Source organism: Mirounga leonina, unplaced genomic scaffold (genome assembly GCF_011800145.1).
Source record: "Mirounga leonina isolate KUSES-001 unplaced genomic scaffold, KU_Mleo_1.0 Mir_114, whole genome shotgun sequence".
Classification (NCBI taxonomy): domain Eukaryota; kingdom Metazoa; phylum Chordata; class Mammalia; order Carnivora; family Phocidae; genus Mirounga; species Mirounga leonina.
The window spans coordinates 26,730,681-26,754,349 of NW_023270265.1; the positions used below are offsets into that span (position 1 = coordinate 26,730,681).

The 23,669-nt window shown below is 36.1% G+C and overlaps 1 protein-coding gene across 2 annotated transcripts in view; it reads left to right on the forward strand.

Moving 5' to 3' along the window:
* Positions 1-23,669, forward strand: part of SLF2 (SMC5-SMC6 complex localization factor 2) — a 44,668-nt gene that overhangs the window by 14,481 nt on the left and 6,518 nt on the right. For both annotated transcript variants that reach the window (XM_035027369.1, XM_035027377.1), the window contains exons 7-18: positions 1,824-1,946; positions 2,336-2,503; positions 3,497-3,599; positions 8,650-8,725; positions 9,531-9,672; positions 14,977-15,079; positions 15,705-15,881; positions 17,320-17,417; positions 17,981-18,068; positions 19,178-19,309; positions 19,775-19,852; positions 22,834-22,920. In XM_035027369.1, the coding sequence (XP_034883260.1) occupies positions 1,824-1,946; positions 2,336-2,503; positions 3,497-3,599; positions 8,650-8,725; positions 9,531-9,672; positions 14,977-15,079; positions 15,705-15,881; positions 17,320-17,417; positions 17,981-18,068; positions 19,178-19,309; positions 19,775-19,852; positions 22,834-22,920 (1,375 nt within the window). The remainder of the gene's footprint in view (positions 1-1,823; positions 1,947-2,335; positions 2,504-3,496; positions 3,600-8,649; positions 8,726-9,530; positions 9,673-14,976; positions 15,080-15,704; positions 15,882-17,319; positions 17,418-17,980; positions 18,069-19,177; positions 19,310-19,774; positions 19,853-22,833; positions 22,921-23,669) is intronic.

The window sequence follows — 23,669 nt, forward strand, 5'->3', positions numbered from 1 at the left end:
CGCTTAATCAACTGAACCATCCAGGTGCCCCTTGCCCATTTTTTAATTGAATTGTTTGGGGGTTTTTTTGTTTGCATAGAATTTTTTTTAAACATTCTTATATTCACGTAGTCCAAATTCTGAAACCAGCATAGCCACACATGGTATTTCTACATCAAGTTACTCTTGAGGAAGAAGTTTAGAGTTAACGTTTCTCTCTCTTTCTATCTCTGGCTCTCTCTCTCTCTCTCACACACACACAGAAATCAAAAAGTTTGAGGATTGGGCGCCTGGGTGGCTCAGTTGGTTAAGCGACTGCCTTCGGCTCAGGTCATGATCCTGGAGTCCTGGGATCGAGTCCCACATCGGGCTTCCTGCTCGGCAGGGAGTCTGCTTCGTCCTCTGACCCTATCCCCTCTCATGTGTTCTCTCTCTCTCATTCTTTCTCTCAAATAAATAAATAAAATCTTTAAAAAAAAAAAAAGTTTGAGGATCATAATGGACCTGATAAAATTTGTCACTAATTGTAAACTACTTTTGCTAATGAGGGGAAAAATATCTTCCTCATTTAAGGAAAATCCTCAAAACTAGCTCACAGAACTTCACTAAAAGCTCAACTGACTTGGGGCGCCTGGGTGGCTTAGTTGGTTAAGCGTCTGACTTTGGCTTAGGTCATGATCTCGGGGTCTTGGGATTGGATCAGGCCCCATGTTGGGCTCCCCGCTCAGCAGGGAGTCCCCTCTCTCCACCTCAAATAAATAATAAAATCTTAAAAATAAGATAAAAAAATAATAAAATCTTTTAAAAAAAAAAGGCTCAACTGACGTGAAGTTGGTATATATGTGTCTCAAACTTGATAGATGAGTTAGCTAACCATAGGAAATACAATAGAAGTGTTCCCCTTTCTAAATTTAGAGAAATTGTCTCTATTGTAAAATTCTTTAAACATTTCATGAATTCATATGATTTGTAATGTCAGATCTGAAGTTGTTTATTTGAAATGAGCACTGCACAGACCAGAGGCAGAGATGCTAGTTTGATCTGATGATTGACTCTTTTCTGTACTGGTAGAGCAGTACATTTACCAGTCACTTACTGTTGTATTATACTCATCTACTGTGGGGCTGGAGCTAGGAATAAGGACCTTGGTTAAAATAACTTAATCTTGGCAAGCAGTATAAGCAAGGACTGCAGAGCTAGACTCTCTGGCTTTGAATCCCAGCTCCTTGCATTGTGAGCTTGAGCAAGTGAGCATTCCTAATGTTTGTTTCCTCATGTGTAAAATGGGTAATAATAAACTACTACATGGGGTTCTTGTGAGGGTTGAAAGATTTAATACATAAAGTTCTCAGTACAGTGCCTGTCCCATAGTAAGGGCTCAGTGTTAGGTATTGTGATGATAATGATGATGACAATGATAATAACTACTGGTGCTAGAAAGACTAATTAACATCAGTTTGTTGGTCTACTGGAAGTCAAATGAGCATTAAAGATTCAAGGGGATAATCAAATTATTCTTTGCCATTTTTCCTTCCCCTTTCTCTAAATGATTTGGGTATCATTCTTGAAGTCCTAGCTATAAAGAAATATTCAAGTCTTCTATGTGAAGGAACACTATTCTAATATCATACCAGTAGCTGGGTAAAAGTCTGTTATACATCATGATGTTTGGGAAGACATAATTTGACCTGTAGTGCATCAAAGTTTGCCATATAACAGGGTACTTATTAATAAGAGGTTGGGTTTTGGGGGGGGTGTTTTGGTTTTTGGTGCTGCTTTTAGACCTAAACTAAAGATTATTTTTAGAGTAAACCATTTTCTGTAACATTTCTTTTAATTCTCAGGCTAGATGAACTGCAGAAGCAGCTACAGGAAGACATAAGGCAGGGCCGAGGTATTAAATCCCCCATCAGAATTGGAGATCAAGACAGTACAGATGATGAGGATGGCCTCTTAGAAGAGCACAGGTATAGCATTTTTCATAATGTATACCCTATTAAGTTTATATTTTTTAATTTTGTTCCCTGTGAAATAAAGGAACCATTGATGGTTAATATACTTTATGAGTAATCTATGATGGTTTTCTAATCCATGTATGATGGATTTGAAGGACAAATGTTAAGGCCAAGTTACATCTTTTTCCTCCTGGTTATTGTTTCTTTTCACACAGACCCATTTAGTGGCTTTGGACTAACTACTAGCAAAAAGTGGGAGGAACAAAACACATGTTCTCATGCTAGTCTTCTTATCTGGGGTTAACATTGGTCTTAAGAAAAGTTTTCTTTGCACCCAACCTTTAAACACAAAACCATATGCAATATAACTATTTGATATTCAATAACTTTTTTTATTCCAGGGAATTTCTAAAGAAATTTTCAGTTACAATTGATGCTATTCCTGATCATCACCCAGGTGAAGAAATATTTAATTTCCTCAATTCCGGAAAAATTTTCAATCAGTGTACCTTGGATTTAAGAGACTCTGGTTTTATAGGACAGAGCGCTGTAGAAAAGCTTATTCTTAAGTAAGTAGAAAAATAGAAAAACATTTTGCTTTTTCCTATATAAAAATTACTCAAAGATTTCTAACTCACAATCTTCTAAAAGGTTAATTTCTATTATAACCTATCCAGTTTTCTAATCCTTCTTATTACTATTGTTTTTTGTGTTTATTATTTAATTATAGGAAGCAGTGTAAGATAGTTGCTTGGCGTATTACATGCCTTTATTAGTTAGGATTAAGATCAGCATATAATAACAGCAACTGTCAAAATAATAGGGGCTTAAAATAAGAAGTATATGTCTTTCTTATGTGAAAGAAGTTCAGAGGTAGGAAGTCCAGGGCTGGTGTTTCACCATATAATCTTTCTTCACCATCTTAAGCACCTGGTTGCTTCAGGTGCTACTGGTACTCCAGCCCTTTACATTAAAATTCCCAGAAATCCCACACATTTCTACTTACGGTTAGTTGGATAGAACTTAGTCAACATGACCACGCCTAGTTACAAGGAAGCCTGGGAAATGGTTTTTATTTTAGGCAGAGCCAGTGTACCCAGCTAAAAGTCAGGGTTCAGTTGCCAAGAGGAAAGGCAAGAATAGATGTTGGGATGGGCAACTAGCAGTCTATACCACAGTGCCCAAATTGGTCTAATTTCTCTCAGTGCATGATTATCTCAGATGCAGAGAGATCACATTAATTCTGGTGCTGAGTTTTATGGAAGTACAAACCCAAGCTGACAAAAGCAGACAATGCCCTGAGACTTAATAGGAGCTTTCTCAACACTGCCAGCTAATGTAAATTTATCCACCAGATAAATCTGGAAACAGGCTAACAGACTGGATCAGCTTTAGGCCATCACTTGAATTTCCTTTATGAGTAACCCATCCATATTGGAGTAGAGTCCACCTCTAAGGACTGAGGATGGTGTGCTAGCTCATTTCCCTGATTATGTCAGAGGTGGTGGTAGAAGTTTCTTACTATGAAAGTAACAGTCATTGATTTCACTTTATTTTTTCAGATCAGGAAAAACAGATCAGATTTTTTTGACAACACAAGGCTTTCTTACCTCTGCTTATCACTATGTCCAGTGTCCCGTACCTGTGTTAAAGTGGCTGTTTCGGGTAAGAGAAATGTTTGGGGAGTATAGTTGTTTCCTACTGCATTTCCTAGTCAAAAACAAAGTTAAAATATCATATTTGCACATTACTAGAGGAAAAAAATAGCACATCAAACCCATGATTTCAGTGGGTTAAAATGAGGCAAAAAGAGTCCATGTGAAGAGATTATAAAGGAAATGCTAATGCAGATCATGTGCGGGATAGTAATGTTAATTGTGCCTAAGACATTTCATCCCACTGGTAAATCATTATCATGGTTAGTTTTAGGAGAGTTCTTCTCATTCTTACGTTACCTGTTTTTTTGGGAAGGGAGGGGGTTTAGTGGGGGGGTTTTAAAATATTTTTCTCCCATTTTTATGGAGATTCTTGCATATGTATTTTTAGGATTTGACTTGTATACCAATATTTTCCCATTTGTGTGTGTGTGTGTGTATGCAGATATATATATATCTGCAACCAAATGTTTCTTTTCCCCAATAATGTTTAATTCTTAAATCCACTTAATTATCTAAATTTTTATATTATCTGCATGGTAACTTTAGAAATATCAGTGGTATCAAAAAATATGACTATTAAAACATGACTATTGTATGAAGTGAGAAGTGGGAAAAACATAAGGAGTTTCTATTCTGGGCTTTAAGATAGCATTTCAAACAATCTCATATTTGGCAGGAACTAGATATTCCAATATAGCCTGTTATTCATTTTTTTCATATAGCTGGCATTTTTTGAGTGCCAGCTGTGGCCAGGTACTGAAGAGAACAGCAATGAAAAAATCTACATTTCTTTTTTTTTTTTTAAGATTTTATTTATTTATTTGACAGAGAGAGACACAGCGAGAGAGGGAACACAAGCAGGGGGAGTGGGAGAGGGGGAAGCAGGCTCCCCGCAGAGCAGGGAGTCCGATGCGGGACTCGATCCCAGGACCCTGGGATCATGACCTGAGCTGAAGGCAGTCGCTTAACCAACTGAGCCACCCAGGCGCCCTCAAAAATCTACATTTGTGATCTCATGAAAGCCACATTCTAGTACTATAGAGGAGATAGTAAATGGGTGTGTGTGTAAATGCCTATTTAGAGATCTATTGTGTCAGATGGTAAGTGCTAGGAAGAAATAGTAGGCTACAGTAGACACAGAGAAGTATCAGGGTGGGGAAAAAAAGCTTGCTTTTTTGAATATGTATATAAGATAATTAATGATGAGGGCCTTACTGGTAAGGTGAGGTCTGAGTAAAGAGAAGACAAAGTAATGGAGTGAGCTGTGCCACTATATGGTAAAAGACCATTCTAGGCAGAGAAAATAGCAGGCAGTGCAGACTGTGGGGCACGAGCATTTACTTCCAGTGATTAGGAGCTCAGCACTTTGACCCCAGTAAATTTTTTTTCAAGAGTCCTAATTAAATCAAAACTTGCCGGGCACCTGGGTGGCTCAGTTGGTTAAGCGACTGCCTTCGGCTCAGGTCATGATCCTGGAGTCCCTGGATCGAGTCCTGCATCGGGCTCCCTGCTCGGCAGGGAGTCTGCTTCTCCCTCTGACCCTCCCAACCCTCCCCCCTCTCATGTGCTCTCTCTCTCAGTCTCTCTCAAAAAAATAAATAAAATCTTTAAAAAAAAAAAAAAAATCAAAACTTGCCTCCCTGTAGTTTTTGTATAGTAGTACTAATTATCTTTTCTGGAGCTTCCCAGAATATGCTTCATCTAACAGTCCTTCATTTATTTTAAAACAGCTGTCATGACCCTCATCTCCCCCCAGCACTAAACTTCCTCCAGTCTCTAAATATCTAGTCCCTTTACTGATCATCTTTCTGAATGGCCATTAGCTCCTAAAGTGTTTCCCCCATAAATGGACATATGCTCCAGATAAGGTCTTTATAAGCAGCAGTTTCCAGTGCGACTCTTTCCCTTCTACCCACTGACATATTTCTGTTACTGCAATTCAAAACTTCATCTATTGTCATGCCAGGGCTTTGTTATTCTCCAACTATGCAATATATCTTTTCTTAAACTTACAAGTAAGACTTTCCATTTTTATCTGTGTTAGTTTTTATCTTGTTGATGTGGGTCCTCATTATAGCCTTTAAAACCCTGATTATAACATATAAGCATACCTTTGTATAAGTGGTTTCTACACTCTACATATTTATTATTTGAAAAACTAAACTAATAATCATTCTAATCACTTTTTCTGTGTAAAACACTTTGTCTCATCTCTCCTTTTCAATTCCAAGTCCATTTTTCATGATGGAGAGATATACCAACTTATGACTATTTTTCTTTTTTAGAAAGTATGTCAGAATTTATTTTAATGCTGTGGTTCTAATTATTTTTTTTAACCCTTCTTACCCAAAGAATACAAAAACACTAATTCAGATATGTACACACCCCAGTGTTTATTGCAGCATTATTTACAATAACCAAATTATGGAAGCAGCCCAAGTGTCCATCGATAGATGAGTGGATAAAAGAGATGTACGTGTAGACATGCACACATGTACAATGGAATATTATTCAACCATAAAAAAAGGAATGAAATCTATGGTCCTAACATTTTTGTAGGTTAATTGTTAAAATGTAATTAAAAATGTTTCCATTTTCCTGATTTTATGAGTGTAAAACTAGAAAGACACTTTACTACTTTTTAAAAACTTTTGCAAAGGCAATTCGATTGTGAAAAGTTCAAGTAAAATGGAAAGATTTTTTAAAAAGGCTTAATGCCATCCCAGTTTCCAGGGGCTGTTAAATTTTAGTGTTTTCTAGATTGTTCTCTGCATGTACATAGATTGCTGTATGACAGTGTAAACAGAATATGTACTGTTTTATGATTTGTTTATTTCAGATAAATTATTGAGTGTTTTCATGTCAGTATAGATATGTTGTCATCCTTTTTAATGGCTTTATATAATTCTTTTGTAGTGTTATACTATGATTTATTTAACCCATTCTCAGTTGATAGACATCAGATTGTTATTTGCACCTCTTTACACATTTATTTAATTATCTCCAAGTACTGGGTTGCCCACCTTAGAATTATTATTACCCAAAAAAGATTGTTACCAAAACTTGTCCGGTTTCCAACATGCCTTTGGATGGTGCTTCCCCCTAGTGGCAAAACATAGCACAAACATTATAACAGACTTTTTTGACACAGGTTGATTTTGAAAATGGCACAAATATACAAATGATGCAAATACAAACATACAATGACACAAATATGCCTGATTGAAACCAGAGTTTGGGTTAATCTCCCTTACATTTTAGATTTAAATTTACTGTAATCATAATCTACAGCTCCAAAAGGGAAAGAAATGTTTTCCCCTGCTAAACCACTTTAAAATTACCTTCGGTACGTCATATGATTCTTTTTTTTTCAAAGATTTATTTATTAGAGAGAGCGTGCATGCAAATGCAAGCAGGGGGAGAGGGAGAATCTCCAGCAGACTCCCTGCTGAGCGGGAACCTGACACAGGGCTTGATCTCATAGCCCTGAGATCATGACCTGAGCCAAAATCAAGAGTTGGATGCTTAACCAACTGAGCCACCACCCAGGTGCCCCTGTCGTGATTCTTTAAAATGTTTTTTTTTAATGTTTTTTTAAACTTGAGAATATTTTCCCAAAAAATGGTTTTGTAAAATTATATTAATTATATGCCTCTGCATATAAATTTCTGTATGTAAAAAGGCTAACTAGATCAAAATATAAGGACAATAACTTTGCATAAATATTACCAAATTACTTTTTAAATTTTACCAAATTATACTTAATACTGGGCATGCTACCTTTTTCCTAGTACTCTTTAAAGATTTTTTATTTATTTATTTATTTATTTGACAGAGACAGAGACAGCAAGAGCAGGAACACAAGCAGGGGGAGTGGGAGAGGGAGAAGCAGGCTTCCCGCTGAGCCAGGAGCCCGATGTGGGACTCGATCCCAGGACCCTGGGATCATGACCTGAGCCGAAGGCAGTCGCTTAACCAACTGAGCCACCCAGGCGCCCTCTTTCCTAGTACTCTTATGAACACTGGCGTTATCAATGTTCTTGATCGTTAACAATCTTAAAGTCAAGCTTCTCTTTTTTTTTTTTTTTTTTTAAGATTTTATTTATTTCAGAGAGAGAGAGCAAGCACGAGTAGCGGGGGTCCGGGGGAGAGGGAGAAGCAGGCTCCCTGCTGAGCAGGGAGCTCAATGCAGGGCTCCATCCCAGGACCCTGGGATTAGGGCATGAGCCGAAGGCAGATGCTTAACCAACTGAGCCACCCAGCTGCCCAAAGTCAAGCTTCTTTTGACATGCTAATGACAGTTTGTCACTTCTCTTTGCATTTCTTTGATTACTAGTGATATTGAACATCTTTTAAAAAGTATATTGATAGGGATGCCTGGGTGGCTCAGTCCATTGGGCGTGTGCCTTTGGCTTAGGTCATGATCCCAGAGTCCTGGGATCGAGTTCTGCATCGGGCTCCCTGCTTAGCTGGGAACCTGCTTCTGTCTCTGCCTGCCACTCCTTGCTTATGCTTGCTCTCTCTCTCCCTGACAAATAAATAAAATCTTAAAAAATAAATAAGTAAATAAATAAATAGTATGTTGATACATTATTTTGCTTATTTGTATCTTTTCAAATATTTTTATTAGTTTGTGGTTTGATTTTTGCCTGTGATCAACTAGCAGCCTTTTCCTTTATGGTTTTTGGATTTCATTGCACAAATGAACTAGAAAGGCATTTTTTGATAGTTTTCAAATGTAAATATTTGTCTAATATAAACGAAAGTTGTAAAAACAGTCAGCATGTTAGAATGGAAAGGGCCCTGATTTTAGAATTAGACCTGAATTATAAGTTCCAACTCCTCATGTATTACATTAGGTAGAGTATTTTAATCTCTCTGAGCCTGTCTGCTCATGTGTAATGTATGACCACTTCATAAGGTTATTGTAAGTATTAAAATGAAATGCATATAAAATACATTTTAAAGAAAATACACATAAAATACCTTTATATATGCCTGGCAAATAGTAAATGCTCATTTTCTTTCTTTTTTAATACTCTTACCTGCTTTGGCAGATGATGTCGGTTCATACAGACTGTATTGTGTCCGTGCAGATTTTAAGTACATTGATGGAAATAACGATTAGGAATGGTGAGTATATGAATTTACTCTGATTAGCTGTGTGAATTATTGGTTGCTGTTTACACAGTCTCTTTCGTGTTGCTAAACATTTAGGATATTCAGAAATATAGAATAAAAAATTATTTTTTGTGATCTAAAATCTTTAATGACATGAAACTCCAATCAAAAATGAGTATCTGCATTTTTCTAGTTGCATTGAGAAAAACGGTATAAGACCTTACAAGTGACAGCCCTAACCTAATATTTACCAACTCATGGGTTACTGTTCTGGGTAAATGGAAATAGTTGCAAGTTTGTTATTTATTTAGCCAATTAACTTTAACTGGCTTATTGGTGAACAAGTATTGTACTGATTGTGCACTGAGGAGACTGAAAGTACTACAAAAATGTAACAATTGTTTTCTCACCTTTGAGATCCCTTATAATAAAACAAGCATTGTGATTTACACCTTTCACTTGTTTTGGGGATTGAGACTATATGGGCACTGAAGATGGTAAAGTCTTTCTGTGTTAGGAGTAGTTGGTATTTTACCATTGTTATTTTCAGTCTTTTCAAAATGTGTTACTTTTTGAGTTATACTCTTTTATTCATCATCACTCTCAGATACTTTAATAAATGTCATTTCCTTCATTTACTTGAAAATCTATAATTCCTATATGATCATTCTAAATAACTATATCATTAACATATCACTACCAGATGTCATTTCTTTAAAATCGTCATGATAATCCATATTTCACATGCAGACTGTCACCTTGCAACTGTGTTTGTGAACCTGGGATTTGGGATAAAATATTTTCTTCTGTTAACTAGATACCTTCAGTGATTCACCAGTTTGGCCCTGGATCCCATCGTTATCTGATATAGCAGCTGTGTTTTTCAATATGGGAATTGATTTCAGATCTTTGTTTCCTCTGGAGAATCTTCAGCCAGACTTTAATGAAGATAATCTAGTGTAAGTTTTATTTTCATAATTAACTCCCAAAAACATTCTTTTAAATAATTTGTAATAGGATAAGAGTTAATACTCATTTGATAATTTGAGTACCCATTCTTGGTTTTTTTAAATCTCTCAAAGTTGAAATGGATCTTGAATTAGATACATTCCTAACATCTGTCTTAATCTGAAAGTCATCATCAAGTTGAACAGGGAGGATATAGGGGCACCTGGGTGGTTAGTCATTGGGCATCTGCCTTTGGCTCGGGTCATGATCCCAGAGTCCTGGGATCGAGCCCCACATCGGGCTCCCTGCTCCAAGAGGGGCCTGCTTCTCCCTCTCCCACTCCCCCTGCTTGTGTTCCCTCTCTAGCCGTGTCTCAGTCTCTGTCAAATAAATAAATAAAGTCTTTAAAAAAAAAAGGGAAGATATAGAAACATTTAAAATTTTTAAATTTTTTTTTAATGAAACTGACGTTATTTGACATTATTTGTTATTTGACATTATTCTGTTATTTGACATTATTTGTTGGTGATACTGGCCAAAGCAATTAGATAAGTATTTGACATTATTTGACATTATTCTGTTGGCAATACTGGCCAAAGCAATTAGGTAAGAGAAAAAAATAAGAGATATAAAAACTGGAAATGAGTTGGCAAAAGTTTCATTATTTGCAGAAGAAGTGTGTTAATGTATGCAAAGAAGCCTAAGTCGGCTGAAAAGCTATAACAAATAAAAGAAACAAGTAAGAGAAACTGGTATGGGGCACCTGGCTGTCTCATTCAGTAGAGCATGTGACTCTTGATCTCAGGGTTGTGAGTTCAAGCCCCACATTAGGCATGGAGCCTACTTAAAAGGAGGGGTGGGGCACCTGGGTGGCTCAGTTGGTTGGGTGGCCAACTCTTGGTTTTGCCTCAGGCCATGATCTCAGGGTGCTGGGATCAAGCTCCACGTCAGGCTCTGCACTCAGCAGGGAGTCTGCTTAAGATTTTCTCTCTCTATCCTCCTCCCTCTGCCCCTCCTCCCACTCACCTGCTCGCTTGCTGTCTCTCTCTCTCCCTCTCTCTAAAATAAATCAAATAAATCTTTAAAAAAGAGAGAAGTTGGTATGGATTCCAGGGTACAAAGTTTAAAAAGAGAAATTAGTAACCTTTAGATATATGAGCTGTAGCTAGTTTAAAAGATAAGCTGCGGGGTGCCTGGCTGGCTCAGTTGGTAGAGCATGTGATTCTTGATCTCAGAGTCATGAACTCGAGCCCCACCTTAGGGGCAGAGATTACATTAAAAATTTTTAAAAATAAGGGGCGCCTGGGTGGCTCAGTTGTTAGGCATCTGCCTTCGGCTCAGGTCATGATCCCAGGGTCCTGGAATCGAGCCCCACATCGGGTTCCCTGCTCAGCGGGAAGCCTGCTTCTCCCTCTCCCCCTGCTTGTGTTCCCTATCCAGCTGTCTCTCTCTGTCAAATAAATAAATAAAATCTTTAAAAAAAAAATTTTTTTTTAAATAAAATCTTAGAAAAAAAAAGATAAACTGGAAGAAAAGACTTCATTTACAACAGCAAGAAAAATATATGAAATACCTAGGAATAAACTTGAAGAGAGAGAGAGTGTGTGTGAGTGTGTGTATAGAAACAAAATAGAAGACGTAAATAAATGGACGAGCATACCATGCTTTCAGATAGGAAAATTCAACATTATAATATAAATAGATTAGAGCTCCTGAAGTTAAACCATAAACATAATGACATTTGAATAAGAAATGCCAATGGGATATTTTGTGGGGAAGGAGAGAGTTGATACTATACAAGTGATTCTGTAAAGTTATATGGAAAAAAATAATATCTAGAAAAGCTTTGAGAAAGAAGAGTTAGGAGGCAGGACTGGCCTTAGCAGATAATAGTATGGGACAAGTACAACATGCAAAGTTCTGTCAGTGGAACAAAAGAAGTCCAAAATAGAACCAAATACATATAGATACTTAGTAAATGCTAAAAAGCTATTTCCATAAATGAAAGAGTAGGCTATTAAGTATCTGGTATTATCCACTATCTGGAAAACTGGATAGCCATCTGCAAAAAAATTTTGCATCCATACCTCAAACTGATAGATCAAAGATTTAAATGTATACAATAAAACCATAAAAGTAACAGAAGAGGGCACCTGGGTGGCTCAGTCGTTAAGCGTCTGCCTTCGGCTCAGGTCATGATCCCAGGGTCCTGGGATCGAGTCCCACATCAGGTTCCCTCCTTGGCGGGAAGCCTGCTCTCCCTCTCCCACTCCCGGGGCTTATGTTCCTGCTCTCGCTATCTCTGTCTCTGTCAAATAAATAAATAAAATCTTTAAAAAAAAAGTAACAGAAGAAGCCAGCAGGTTTTTATAATCCTAGAAAAGGGGAAAATGATTTTGTGTATGAACTAACACTCAAAAGCTGTATAAAGGAAAATTAACTTATTTGACCACATTAAAAACACTTTGCCATGACAGTAATCACTATACACAAAGTCAAAAGAAAAGCTTCAAAAGGGAGTGGGAGGGAGATATATATTTATATGAATTTTTCATATTCATGCATATATGTATGAATGAAACAGCTGTGGTTACAGGTAAAGATTTAGTTTCAAATTAATAAAAAGATAATAACCTATTAGAAAAATGGACAAAGGAATAAACTGATCACAGAAATAAAACTGGTTCTTAAATATGAGAATATACTCATCTTCACTTCTGAGAAAAAAGGTAAATTCTTGTTATTGCTATATCCAAAGCCAAACTCTTACCTCTCTAGTTCTCTTTCCACTCCATACAGGATCCCTTGTTGCTCAGATATAATCTGTATCTAAAAATATGTTGGATAGCAAATTTTCAGATAAAGACTATGTTCTATCACTTTAAATAGGGAAAATAATGCTTTCCCAGCCCATCCAAAAAACCCAACCATTTCCCCCAAACATTGTTAAAATACTCAAACCACCTATATTTAAAAAGTTAAAATACCAGTTATTTTATTATTTAACACTTCATGAATTCAGTAACATGTGGTCATGTATGTTGTATGCAACAGATTTGAATTTTTCTTCACTGTTGCAAGCAGGTACTGTAGTGGAAATAGTGAAATAAAGATATATAATGAATGCATTAAGGCATAATACATGCAGATAATACTCAGCAAAATGGGTTTTTTTATTGGTAACTTACCAGTTAAAGAGTTGGCATCAGTTAGGTTTGGTGACTACAGCAGGGAGGTGATGGCTGTAGTCACTGTTGTTCTGCAGTGGTAGGCATTGGTGAGCACAGGAAAGCAAGGAGGAGCTCGTGAAGGAATGAGTGAACCATGATGAAATGCCTGTTTAAGCAACATGAGTACAGACTGAATCCTATTGAGATATGACCACAACTCATTCTTCTCACTAAGACTCACATGCAACTTAACCACTTTTGTTGGTGTGTGTGAAATGTTTGAAGGCTCTTAAATATTCAGATAGGGAGAGTAAGATACTAAAGGATAGTCGAACAGTTCTTTTCTTGACCATTATTGTTAGATGTACAGACTTAGAATCTGAGTCACAACTAACCTCTTTCTCTTCTGCATTCCTTCAATTCTCACATCCCTGTGTTCTAGTTCCTCTGCTCATGTCACAGCTGTTCTTTCCTTTTTTGTTACCTGTGTTAGTCTAATTCAGATCCTCTTTTCATGCCTACCCTGGCAAAAAAAAAAAAAAATCTCCTTTTCCCCAGGGGCTTTCTACCTCCAAGATATTTATTCCTTTCACTGTTGGAGGATTCCTTTTATGAAACATAGCCTTGAACTTCTTTCTCCTCTGTTCTCAAGCCTTTTTACACCTTGTATTGAAGACTCTACAATTTGACCTATTTTCTGTTTTGCTGTCCCTTTTGTTTTAACCAAATTGATCTGCTTGCTCTTCCTCCGTATTAGTCATCATTGCATTGGCTCTTCCTCATAGTGATCCCTCACCTCCATCCTCAGTGTCAGCTCACTAAAATATTACCTGTCTCTCTCGTTGAAGCGCTGTTTCTAAGAGCAAGACATTCAGGGGGTCTGGGTGGCTCAGTCTGTTAAGCATCCGCCTTCAGGTCATGATCTTGGGATCCTGGGATCGAACCCCACATGGGGCTCCCTGCTCAGCAGGGAATCTGCTTTTCCCTCAAACCCACACCCCCACTTGTGCTCTCTCTCACTCTTGCTCTCTCTAATAAATAAAATCTTTAAAAAAAAAAAATAAGAGCAAGACAGTCTTATCTGTATGGAACAGATTACTAAATCATGGTACGTTAATCATCATCATCACAACTACTAATAGTTACATATTGCTTACTATATGCCAGGCACAGTTCTAAGGGCTTAAAATGTAGCACTTCATTTAATGGTCACTACAACTGTTAGATAGTATTCTCATTCCATTTTACAGGTGAGTCAGGCACAGAAAGGTTAAGTAGTTTGCCTGAGGTTTACAGCTAGGAAGGCACCGGACTACTAAGCAGGGACTTGAAAAGCTAAGAAAGCTTTTCATATATAGTTATGGAAGTATAAGATATATTAAGTGAAAAAAAGAGAGGTACACAACAGAGTATATAGTGTGCTGCCATTTACATTAAGGGGGGGCAAATAAATGAATACATATTTATTTGTATATACATAAAATGCTTGTGGAAGGAAGGATTAAAACTAGTAGTGACTGGAGGGGAAATGGATGGCAAAAGGCCTAGACTGAGGACAGTTCTTCACAGCAGTACTGTTCCTTGATACCTTTTGAGTTTTTTAACCATATGAAGGTATTATTATTCAAAAAATTAAATAAGAAAGTACCTTTTGAAGGCCAAATTGATGTGTCTCCTCCTCCACGAACCTTCACTGATTACCTCAACCAAAACTGCGGTGCTTAGAATTGTTTCTTTATATTGCTGTCTATTCATGAGACCTTTATTATGAGTTCTTTTGTAGTCAGAGCCACCTTCTACATAGTTCTCTGACACCAAGAACAATGAGGATAGTGCCTTATAAAAAGTAGCTGTTCAACGGAAAACTAATGCATAGAAATAGGTATCAGATTAGTGTTTACCTGGAGTGCGAGATAGCAAAGTGACTTGGATCTGGCATGAAGGGACTTTTGTGGGTAATGGAAATGTTCTACTACTTCTTTATTCTGTTGGTGGCTATACTACTATATATATTTATCAAAACATAAAATGGGTATATTCCTTTTATTATATGTAAATTATGCCTCAACAAAACTTTTTTGTTGTTCGATCTTAAAATAATTATTTTGTGCCTAATTTCACATTGCTTTATTCACTTTTCCATAGTTCTGAAACACAGATGACATTGGGGGGGGAAGGAAGTGAAGATTCATCTTGTAAGCCAATTTTTTCAACTCTTCCTGAAACCAACATTTTAAATGTGGTTAAGGTAGGGAAAAACTCTTTTATGTCTTTAGCACAGTACTGGAACCATTTAGTTTTGTGGTTAGTGGTTTTAAAACAAAATCACTAGTGTTTTACCAGGTGATTTCCAATCTTTGAAACTTGTTGGCAGTATTCTTTGTATTAAACATTGTTTTTGCTGTTTTTATTTTTTGTTTTAATATTAGGAGTAAAAGGGAACTTTAGATTTATAGAATTAATATAGTTCTAGGATACCTTTACCAAGAAGCTTTTAGAAACCAGTATTTTTAGAACCAATAATTTTTTTAGAATTAGGATGTATGAAGAGAAAAAAGTTATTACTTATAACTTAGTGATTAAGAATTAATAACAGTGTTAAAACTTTTTAGTGGCTGAATCAAGTCAGTGATACTGAACCATTAAAAAAATCTCAAAAATGAAAATTGGAGAAGAAAATACTTATCTTGTCACCTAATTCAGCTATTACATTTCTATTAATATGAGTATTTCTTGCCTTTTTTCTAGACATCTGATGTTTCGTTTTCTATAAGTTCTCTTTTGCATTTTTTTGTCAGAAAGTTTTTATAATTTAAACTCTCCAAGTAAAATATATCTCCTTAAGTTGTTTTGTCTCTGTACTTCTGTCACAGTTTCTAGGCTTGTGTACATCTATACATCCAGAAGGTTACCAGGATCGTGAAATAATGTTGCTGATTTTAATGTTGTTTAAAATGAGTTTGGAAAAACAGCTGAAACAGATTCCTCTAGTGGACTTTCAAAGCCTCCTGATAAATCTGATGAAAAACATTAGAGATTGGAACACAAAGGTAACCATACTTAAAGCTTTTGTATTGGTTTTAGTGTTGGTTTTTTGTATACCATCACAAATTGACTTTCATAGTGCATATGGAATTAATAGTTTCTAAGCTCAGTTAAGATCTCTGGCAGATGAAAAATAAACAGGAAGCTACTGTCTTTGTTGGAACTGTATTAAATTTATGATAACTGAATCTTCTCTAAAACTGCAGCTATTCATTCCAAAAAAAAAAAAAATTGTTAATTGGGGGATTTATTGGGGGTCAAGCATTAATGTAAGTGCTGGAGATATAGCACTGGAAAAGATAAATCCATTGCCTTTATAGCAGTTTTATGCTAGTTAGAGGGTTAAATAATAAATGTATATTATACTATGTCAAGTTGTAATAAGGGCTACAAATTAAAATAAAGCAGGACATGGGTATAAAGAATAGCAAGGCAGGAATCTTCTGCTGTTTCAGATAAAGCAGTCAGGGAATGCCCTTGTGAAGTGACCTTTGAGGCGAGACCTACATGAAATGATGAAGCAAAGTCACACATACAACAAAAATTGGAGTTGAACGTTTATAGCCATATTAAGGGTAAACATGTATAATTTTTGTTAGAAGAATTACATTTTTTAACCTTTTTTGATGGAAAATTTCAAACACGTGCAAAAGTAGAAAGACAAGTATGATGAACCCGTAAGTACTTATCACCCAGCTTCAGCAATTAACAAGACATAATCAACCTTGTCTCATCTGTTACCCTCATCCCATACTTTCTTCCCCTACTCAGAGATTATTTTGAAGCAATTTTGTTAGACCTTAAATACTGAAATAGTTGAGGATCCCCAAAATGCAAGAAATCCCAGGTCAGGAACATATATGATCTTCTGCAGCTCTCATTATACACCTTTAGAAGCTGGTATTTGTATTTAGCTCTATTTAGGGGTACCTGGGTGGCTCAGTCAGTTAAGCGTCTGACTCTTGATTTCGGCTCAGGCCATAATCTCAGGGTCCTGGGATGGAGCCTCCAGTTGGGCTCCACACTCAGCAGGGAGTCTGCTTGAGGATTCTCTCTCCCTCTGTCCTTCCCCCTGCTTGCGTGCACGCACGCACACACACACTCTCTCTCTCAAATAAATTAAATTAGATCTCTTTAGATTTAGATTTGTATTCTTCTAGGGAGGACTGTTTAGAATATAGGTATAGGTATGACAGAAAAAAACATGAAAGCCAAGTGAAATTCTGATAAATATATCTGTTCAGTGTGTTCCAAAGTTTAAGATAAAACTGAATCTGTGTACTGTGTATGTTTTAGCAGGTTCTAGGCTCCATGCTGTTTCTAAAAATGAGTGCTCTTTTTGTCATAATGCTCACATAAGGCAAGAAGGTGTGGATGAAGAAGATGTGGATGATTTGGTTTCACTGACCTATTTGAAAAATCTTGCTCATTCTTTGTTTTCAGGTGCCTGAACTCTGTCTGGCCATAAATGAACTGTCTGATCATCCACACAACCTTCTGTGGTTGGTACAGCTGGTTCCTAACTGGACATCACGTGGAAGGTATTGAAAATTGAGAATTAAACATTAAGAAAAATTTATATTTACATTAATGAAATACTTTTGGGTCCATTATTTCCTTTCATCGTTCCTTGAATGTTAGATCAGTCTTTTATTTCATAGTCAGCTGTGGGAAAAAGCATTGAGAGCCTGATTCTAATACTTAACTCAGATCATTTTGTGATATTCTTGATTTTTAATTTTAGCCTATCTTATAACTTAATACAGATGACACATATCATGAAAATGAATGAATTCGCTTTTTTTTTTTTTTTTACTTTAGTAAATATAAATGTGAGCAATAAAATAGATTTTCTATCAGTATATCAGCAGGGCCAAAGATAAAGACTCTTAATGATTTGCAGGCAATTCTAACTTTATACACAAATACTTTACATGAAAATTTTACTGTTCTATTAAAGTTTATATGTTCTTATACTGTCTTCTCTTGAAATACTAGCCATGTTTCCAATGTTTCCAATTAGAAGAACTTTGGGCTCATTCATTTGCTTCTCAAACAGTATTGATTAAAATGCATTCTAAATACTTTTAAATTCTAATTCCAGGCAACTAAGACAGTGCCTCAGCCTAGTGATTATTTCAAAGCTTTTGGATGAGAAACGTGAAGATATCCCTAATGCCAATAATCTACAGGTATAAATATTTTTGTTTTCTTTTCATAAATGGGAAAGGTAGTGAGGTGTAAGGAAAATTGATGGTTCTTAAGTCAGAAGTTCTGGGGTTAGATCTCAACTCTCAAGCATAATACTATTCATATAATCTTTAGAATGGTACTTAACTAATGAGATCCATTACACTGACATGATATCATATTCAGTAACATATAGGTTGGTTGTGGACAATTAGATGAATTAATGTATAAATACTGGGAAAATCAAAATGTGCTATATAAATATGACTATATGATTATTTATCAAGGTTAGCAATTTTATCACATTCAGTAGTAAATATATCATGTATAGATGAGTGGGTTTAAATATGTCCAACGGAAGCTCCACTGAAAGGTACTGAAAGCCTTTTACAAACATTAATAACACTAAGGGAGCTACATGGGCTACATACACATAGTTGGAATTTTAAAACTCAACATCTAACCTGGTCTAGATATGTTCTTCTGTGAACTGCAATTCAATACAAGATGATCTATTCTCTACTAGGTCCTAGGGATAAAAAAATGAATTAGAGACTCTGCTCTTGAAAACATAATCTAGGTTGAAACAAAATAAACCCTTGTTGTACAATGTAGTAAGAACAATGATAGAGGTATGCACAGGGTGCTGTGGGACAGAGAGATTGAAAGGGACAGCTGGTTTCTTCATTAGTAGAGCTCAGGTAGATTTGATTCCAGATATGGGGACTGTCAGTCTTTTCAGTGATAACTTACTTTCATCAAAAGAGAATTCTTTTTAGAATTCAGTGACTTTTACTCATAGGGAGATTCAGCTTTGCTGACTTTCAGATAATTTCACAGAGAAAGCGTTCTGTTTGGCCTCTGTTGTAATGCCATTTGGTCTCCTCCTCAAGCTTTTATCCTCAATTACAAGTATTGAACCTTTTAATTTAAAGCCCCTTTTAAGCAAATGAGGACTTTTAAATAAAGGAGAATTGGATATCACTGGACTATAAAGAAAGCTAAAGGGGCAAAATTAGAGAAGGCAAAATGAACAGAGGACCACTGAAAAAAAGTAGACTAAGAAGGAGCAACTGTATTGCTTAATATTGTTTCTCCTCTCTGTTGATAGATATCAGTCCTACATCGCTATCTTGTGCAAATGAAGCCTTCTGATTTGTTGAAGAAAATGGTCTTGAAGAAAAGGGCTGAACAGCCAAATGGCACTATTGATGATAGTCTTCATTTGGAACTCGAAAAGCAGGTATCTGGGGCTAGATCATCTCAGAAGAGTACATTATGAGTATAACTGATGCCAGTTTCCTAACAACAGGCTGATAGCATGGGCATTTCTGGATTTGGAGACTTAGATACATTATAGCAAACACAATTATAAAGTGAATGATATTTTTTACTTATTGCTGTCGTGAAATTCTTAAGTAACCTTGAGAGTTGAGAACCGAGGTAAAAGGATGGTTGTTGGTAATTTAATACTGGGAGTATTTTTTGTACTCCTTTACTAGGGCACTTGTGAGATAGTAAAAGGAATGCACTTGAGTTAGAAGTCAGGAAGCCTAGATTAAATGCTTGGATATTCCTACTTACCAGCTCAGTTAACTTTATTAGCAAATTCTTTAGTCCTTCCTGGGCAACTCTCCTAATGTGTAAACTGGAATGATATCTATGCTAGCTAATTCATGGGTGTTTGTGTTATTTATTTCTTTAACAGGCATATTACCTGACCTACATTCTTCTTCATTTAGTTGGTGAAGTTAGTTGTTCTCATTCTTTTTCTTCTGGACAAAGGGTAGGTAGTTTTTAGTGTTTTTTGTTTTTAATAAGTGTCACTATTGATGGAATGAATGAATGTTCTTTATATAGAAGAAAACTTCATAAAAGTTAACTTTGGGTTTGCTATAGAAATCCCAGTGTACACTGGAAAGAGGAAAGTAATAGTAACTTTGCAACCATATCATTAGCAAGAATTATTTGTCTGCACATGTTAGTTCTGTTTACTGGAGTGTAATTTAACCATCATAACTTGACAACAATGTAATACATTAATAAGATACCAAGGTCACCAAATGGGCCAGCTATTAGCTGGTTTTTTCCCGTCTTTTCTCCCACTCACTTTTTTTCCTTTAGAACTAATATTTGCCTTCAAAATTAAATTGATAGTAAGTCAGGCTACTTTACATATGCATTTCTTAATTATCTCCCCATGTTAAATATTCATTTTGAAGTATTCTGTCCTTCCCATACTATCATAATCCATACTTCTGGGGAAAGTTCTTGTTTAAGTCATCATGTTTCATACTGTAAGTATTCCAACCTGTTTTAAAACTTAGTATTATCTCCTTAGTCATCGTGAAAAGGACGCAACACTGGGGGTTCTTGTGGGGTTTTCTTGGTTCTGTTGTTTGTTTTGCTTTTTGGGGTTTTTGGTGTGTTTTTTTTTTTTAGATAGACACACAATGTTACATTAATGTCAGGTGTACAACATAGTAATTCAACAGGTTTATATATTATGCTATGCTCACCACAAGTGTAGCTATCATCTATCACCATACAATGCTATTACAACACCACTGACTATATTCCATATACTGTACCCTTTATACCCATGACTTATTCCATATCTGGAAATTTGTATCTCCTACTGCCCTTTAGCCATTTTGCCCATCCCTTCACCACCCCCTACCCTCTGGCAACCATCAGTTTGTTCTCTGTATTTATAGGTCTGTTTCTGCTTTTTGTTTGTTTATTCATTTGTTTTTTAGGTTTCACATATAAGTGAAATCATGTAGTATTTGTCTTCTGTCTGACTTATTTCACTTAGCATCATACTCTGTAGGTTCATCCATTTTCTCACATGGCAAGATCTCATTCTTTTTATGCCTGGGTGGTATTCTAGTTTGTGTGTGTGTGTGTGTGTACCACATTATATATATATATATATATATACACACACACACACACACACACACATATATATACCACATCCTCTTAATCCATTCATCTGTCACTGGACACTTGGGTTGCTTCCATTCTTGGCTTGTAAATAATGCTGCAGTAAACATAGGGATGCATATATTTTCTCAAATTAATGTTTTTGTTTTCTTTGGGTAAATACCCAGTAATGGAATGACTAAGTCATTTGGTATTTAATATTTTGAGGAACCTCCATACCGCTTTCCACAGTGACTACACCAATTCACATTCCCACCAACAGTACATGAGGGTTCCTTTTTCTCCACATCCTCGTCAACACTTGTTATTTCTTGTCTTTTGATTCTTGCCATTCTGATAGGTGTAAGGTGATACCTCATTGTGATTTTGATTTGTATTTCCTTGATGATTAATGATATTGAGCATCTTTTCATGTATCTGTTTGCCATCTGTAGGTCTTCTTTAGAAAAATGTCTAAGTTTTCTGCCCATTTTTTAATTGGATTTTTGTGTGTGTGTGTGGTGTTGAGTTCTTTATATATTTTGGATATTAACCAAATCGGATATCAACCTTAATCGGATATATCATTTGCAAATATCTTCTCCCATTCAGTAGGTTGCCTTTTCATTTTGTTGATGCTTTCCTTCTCTCTGTGGTGGTTCATGTATTTTTATAAACACTCCTCTTGTACATAGCACTATGTTTGCTCTCGCTCTTTTTTTTTAAGTTTATTTATTTAAGTAATCTCTATACCCAAAATGGGGCTCGAGATCAAGAGTCATATGCTCCCCTGACTGAGCCAGCCACCTGCCTGCCCCTAAAACTGTTTGCTCTCCTGATTGGAATCTAATGTAGTCATCTATCTGTATTGTTCTTATATGGACCTCACATTTTTTTAAATAATTTTTTCTGATTAAAAGCAATGAGTATTGTTTAACAATTCAATTATTATAAAACTATATAAGGTAGAAAGTGAAAGACTCCTATTATCCAGTGCCCTCCTATAAATTTCTCCATAATCTGTGCATATACTAACTTAATTACTTTAACAAAAATGGAGTCATACTATTCATATTATTTGCAACTTATCTTTTTTTTGCCTTAAGATATTAGCACTTCTATCTAGTAACTATAGTATTTCAAAATCTTTGTTTGATACTTGTGATTACACACAATACTAACATGAACATGCTTATTTGTGTATGTCTACCAACCTATACAAGCATTTCTTTAGGATAAATTACTAGAATTAGAATTGCTAGATCAAAGCTTGTAAATTTTTCAAATTTTAATTATTGTAAAATAATGGTTATCACATTTCCCTTCCAAAGAGTGTCCATTTACGTTCTCACCTTATATATTCAACCTTACTGTATGTATGCCAGTGACTGTTTTGGACTATACACTTCTAAAGCTTAAGACACTTAATTTGTCAAGACACTACTTTTAAACCTCGTTTTGTTCAAAGAGAAAAAGTAAGTTGGCTGGTATTTGAATATTCCATTAGAGAATATGTTAAAAAAGAAGGACTCTTTAAATTTCTGAGCATTACATCACAGTCAGAATTCTAGCATTAATTTTCATTAATGTAGCTTAATATACAGCAAAACGACTTTCATTTTTGTGTATATTTTTATGTTAGCAGTAAACCTTAACAGTCTTATTGTTGTGGCAGTTACTGTTTTCAGTGATATGACTGGTATTATATTATGGTTAACATCAGAAATCAGTAACTGGAGAAAGATTTTTTAAATGATTGTTAGTTCTAAGCATCATCTCCTCTTTGTTAATTTGCAACGCTTCAGAGTTGTTTTCATCCCTCATGTTTGTTTCGCACAGAAACACTTCGTGCACCTCTGTGGGGCTTTGGAAAAGCATGTTAAGTGTGATATTAGGGAAGATGCAAGACTGTTTTATAGAACTAAGGTAAGTGTTTGTTTTTCATAAGAATTGTTAGGGTTTTTTGTTGTTGTCTAGCTTTGATTACATTAATATTTGAGGAAGAGAAGCGAATAAGCCTCTCTTTAAAAAGGGAGGGTGGGTGCCTGGGTGTCTCAGTCAGTTAAGTGTCTGCCTTCAGGTCAGGTCATGATGCTGGAGTCCTGGGATTGAGCCCCACGTGGTGGGTGGGGAGAGAAGAGGGGGCTCCTCTCCCTCTGCCCTTCACCCTGCTCGTGCTCTCTCAACCTTCTTGTGCTCTCTGGCTCTCACTCTCTCAAATAAATAAAATCTTAAAAAAAAAAAAAACATAGAAGATGAGAAATATGACTTTCTCCTTTAATAACAGAAATCAGTTTCTACTAAATACTTCTAGCTAAATTAAAAGTGAAAGGAGAGGCACCTAGCTGGCTCAGTCAGTAGAGCATATAACTCTTCATCTTGGGGTTGTGAGTTTGAGCCCCACATTGGGCAAAGAGATTACTTTTTTTAAAAAAGTGAAAGGGAAAAATCTCAAGACAAATATATTTTCCATTTTACTATACTCTCTATTATAAGACTCCTGACACCTGAAGAGAAAGTTCTTCCAGTACTAATAAAACTTGGACGCCTGGGTAGCTTAGTTGGTTAAGCATCTGCCTTTGGTTCAGGTCATGATCCCAGGGTCCCATGATCAAATCCCGCATTGGGCTCCTTGCTCAACGGGGAGCCTGCCGCTCCCCCTGCTTATGTTCTCT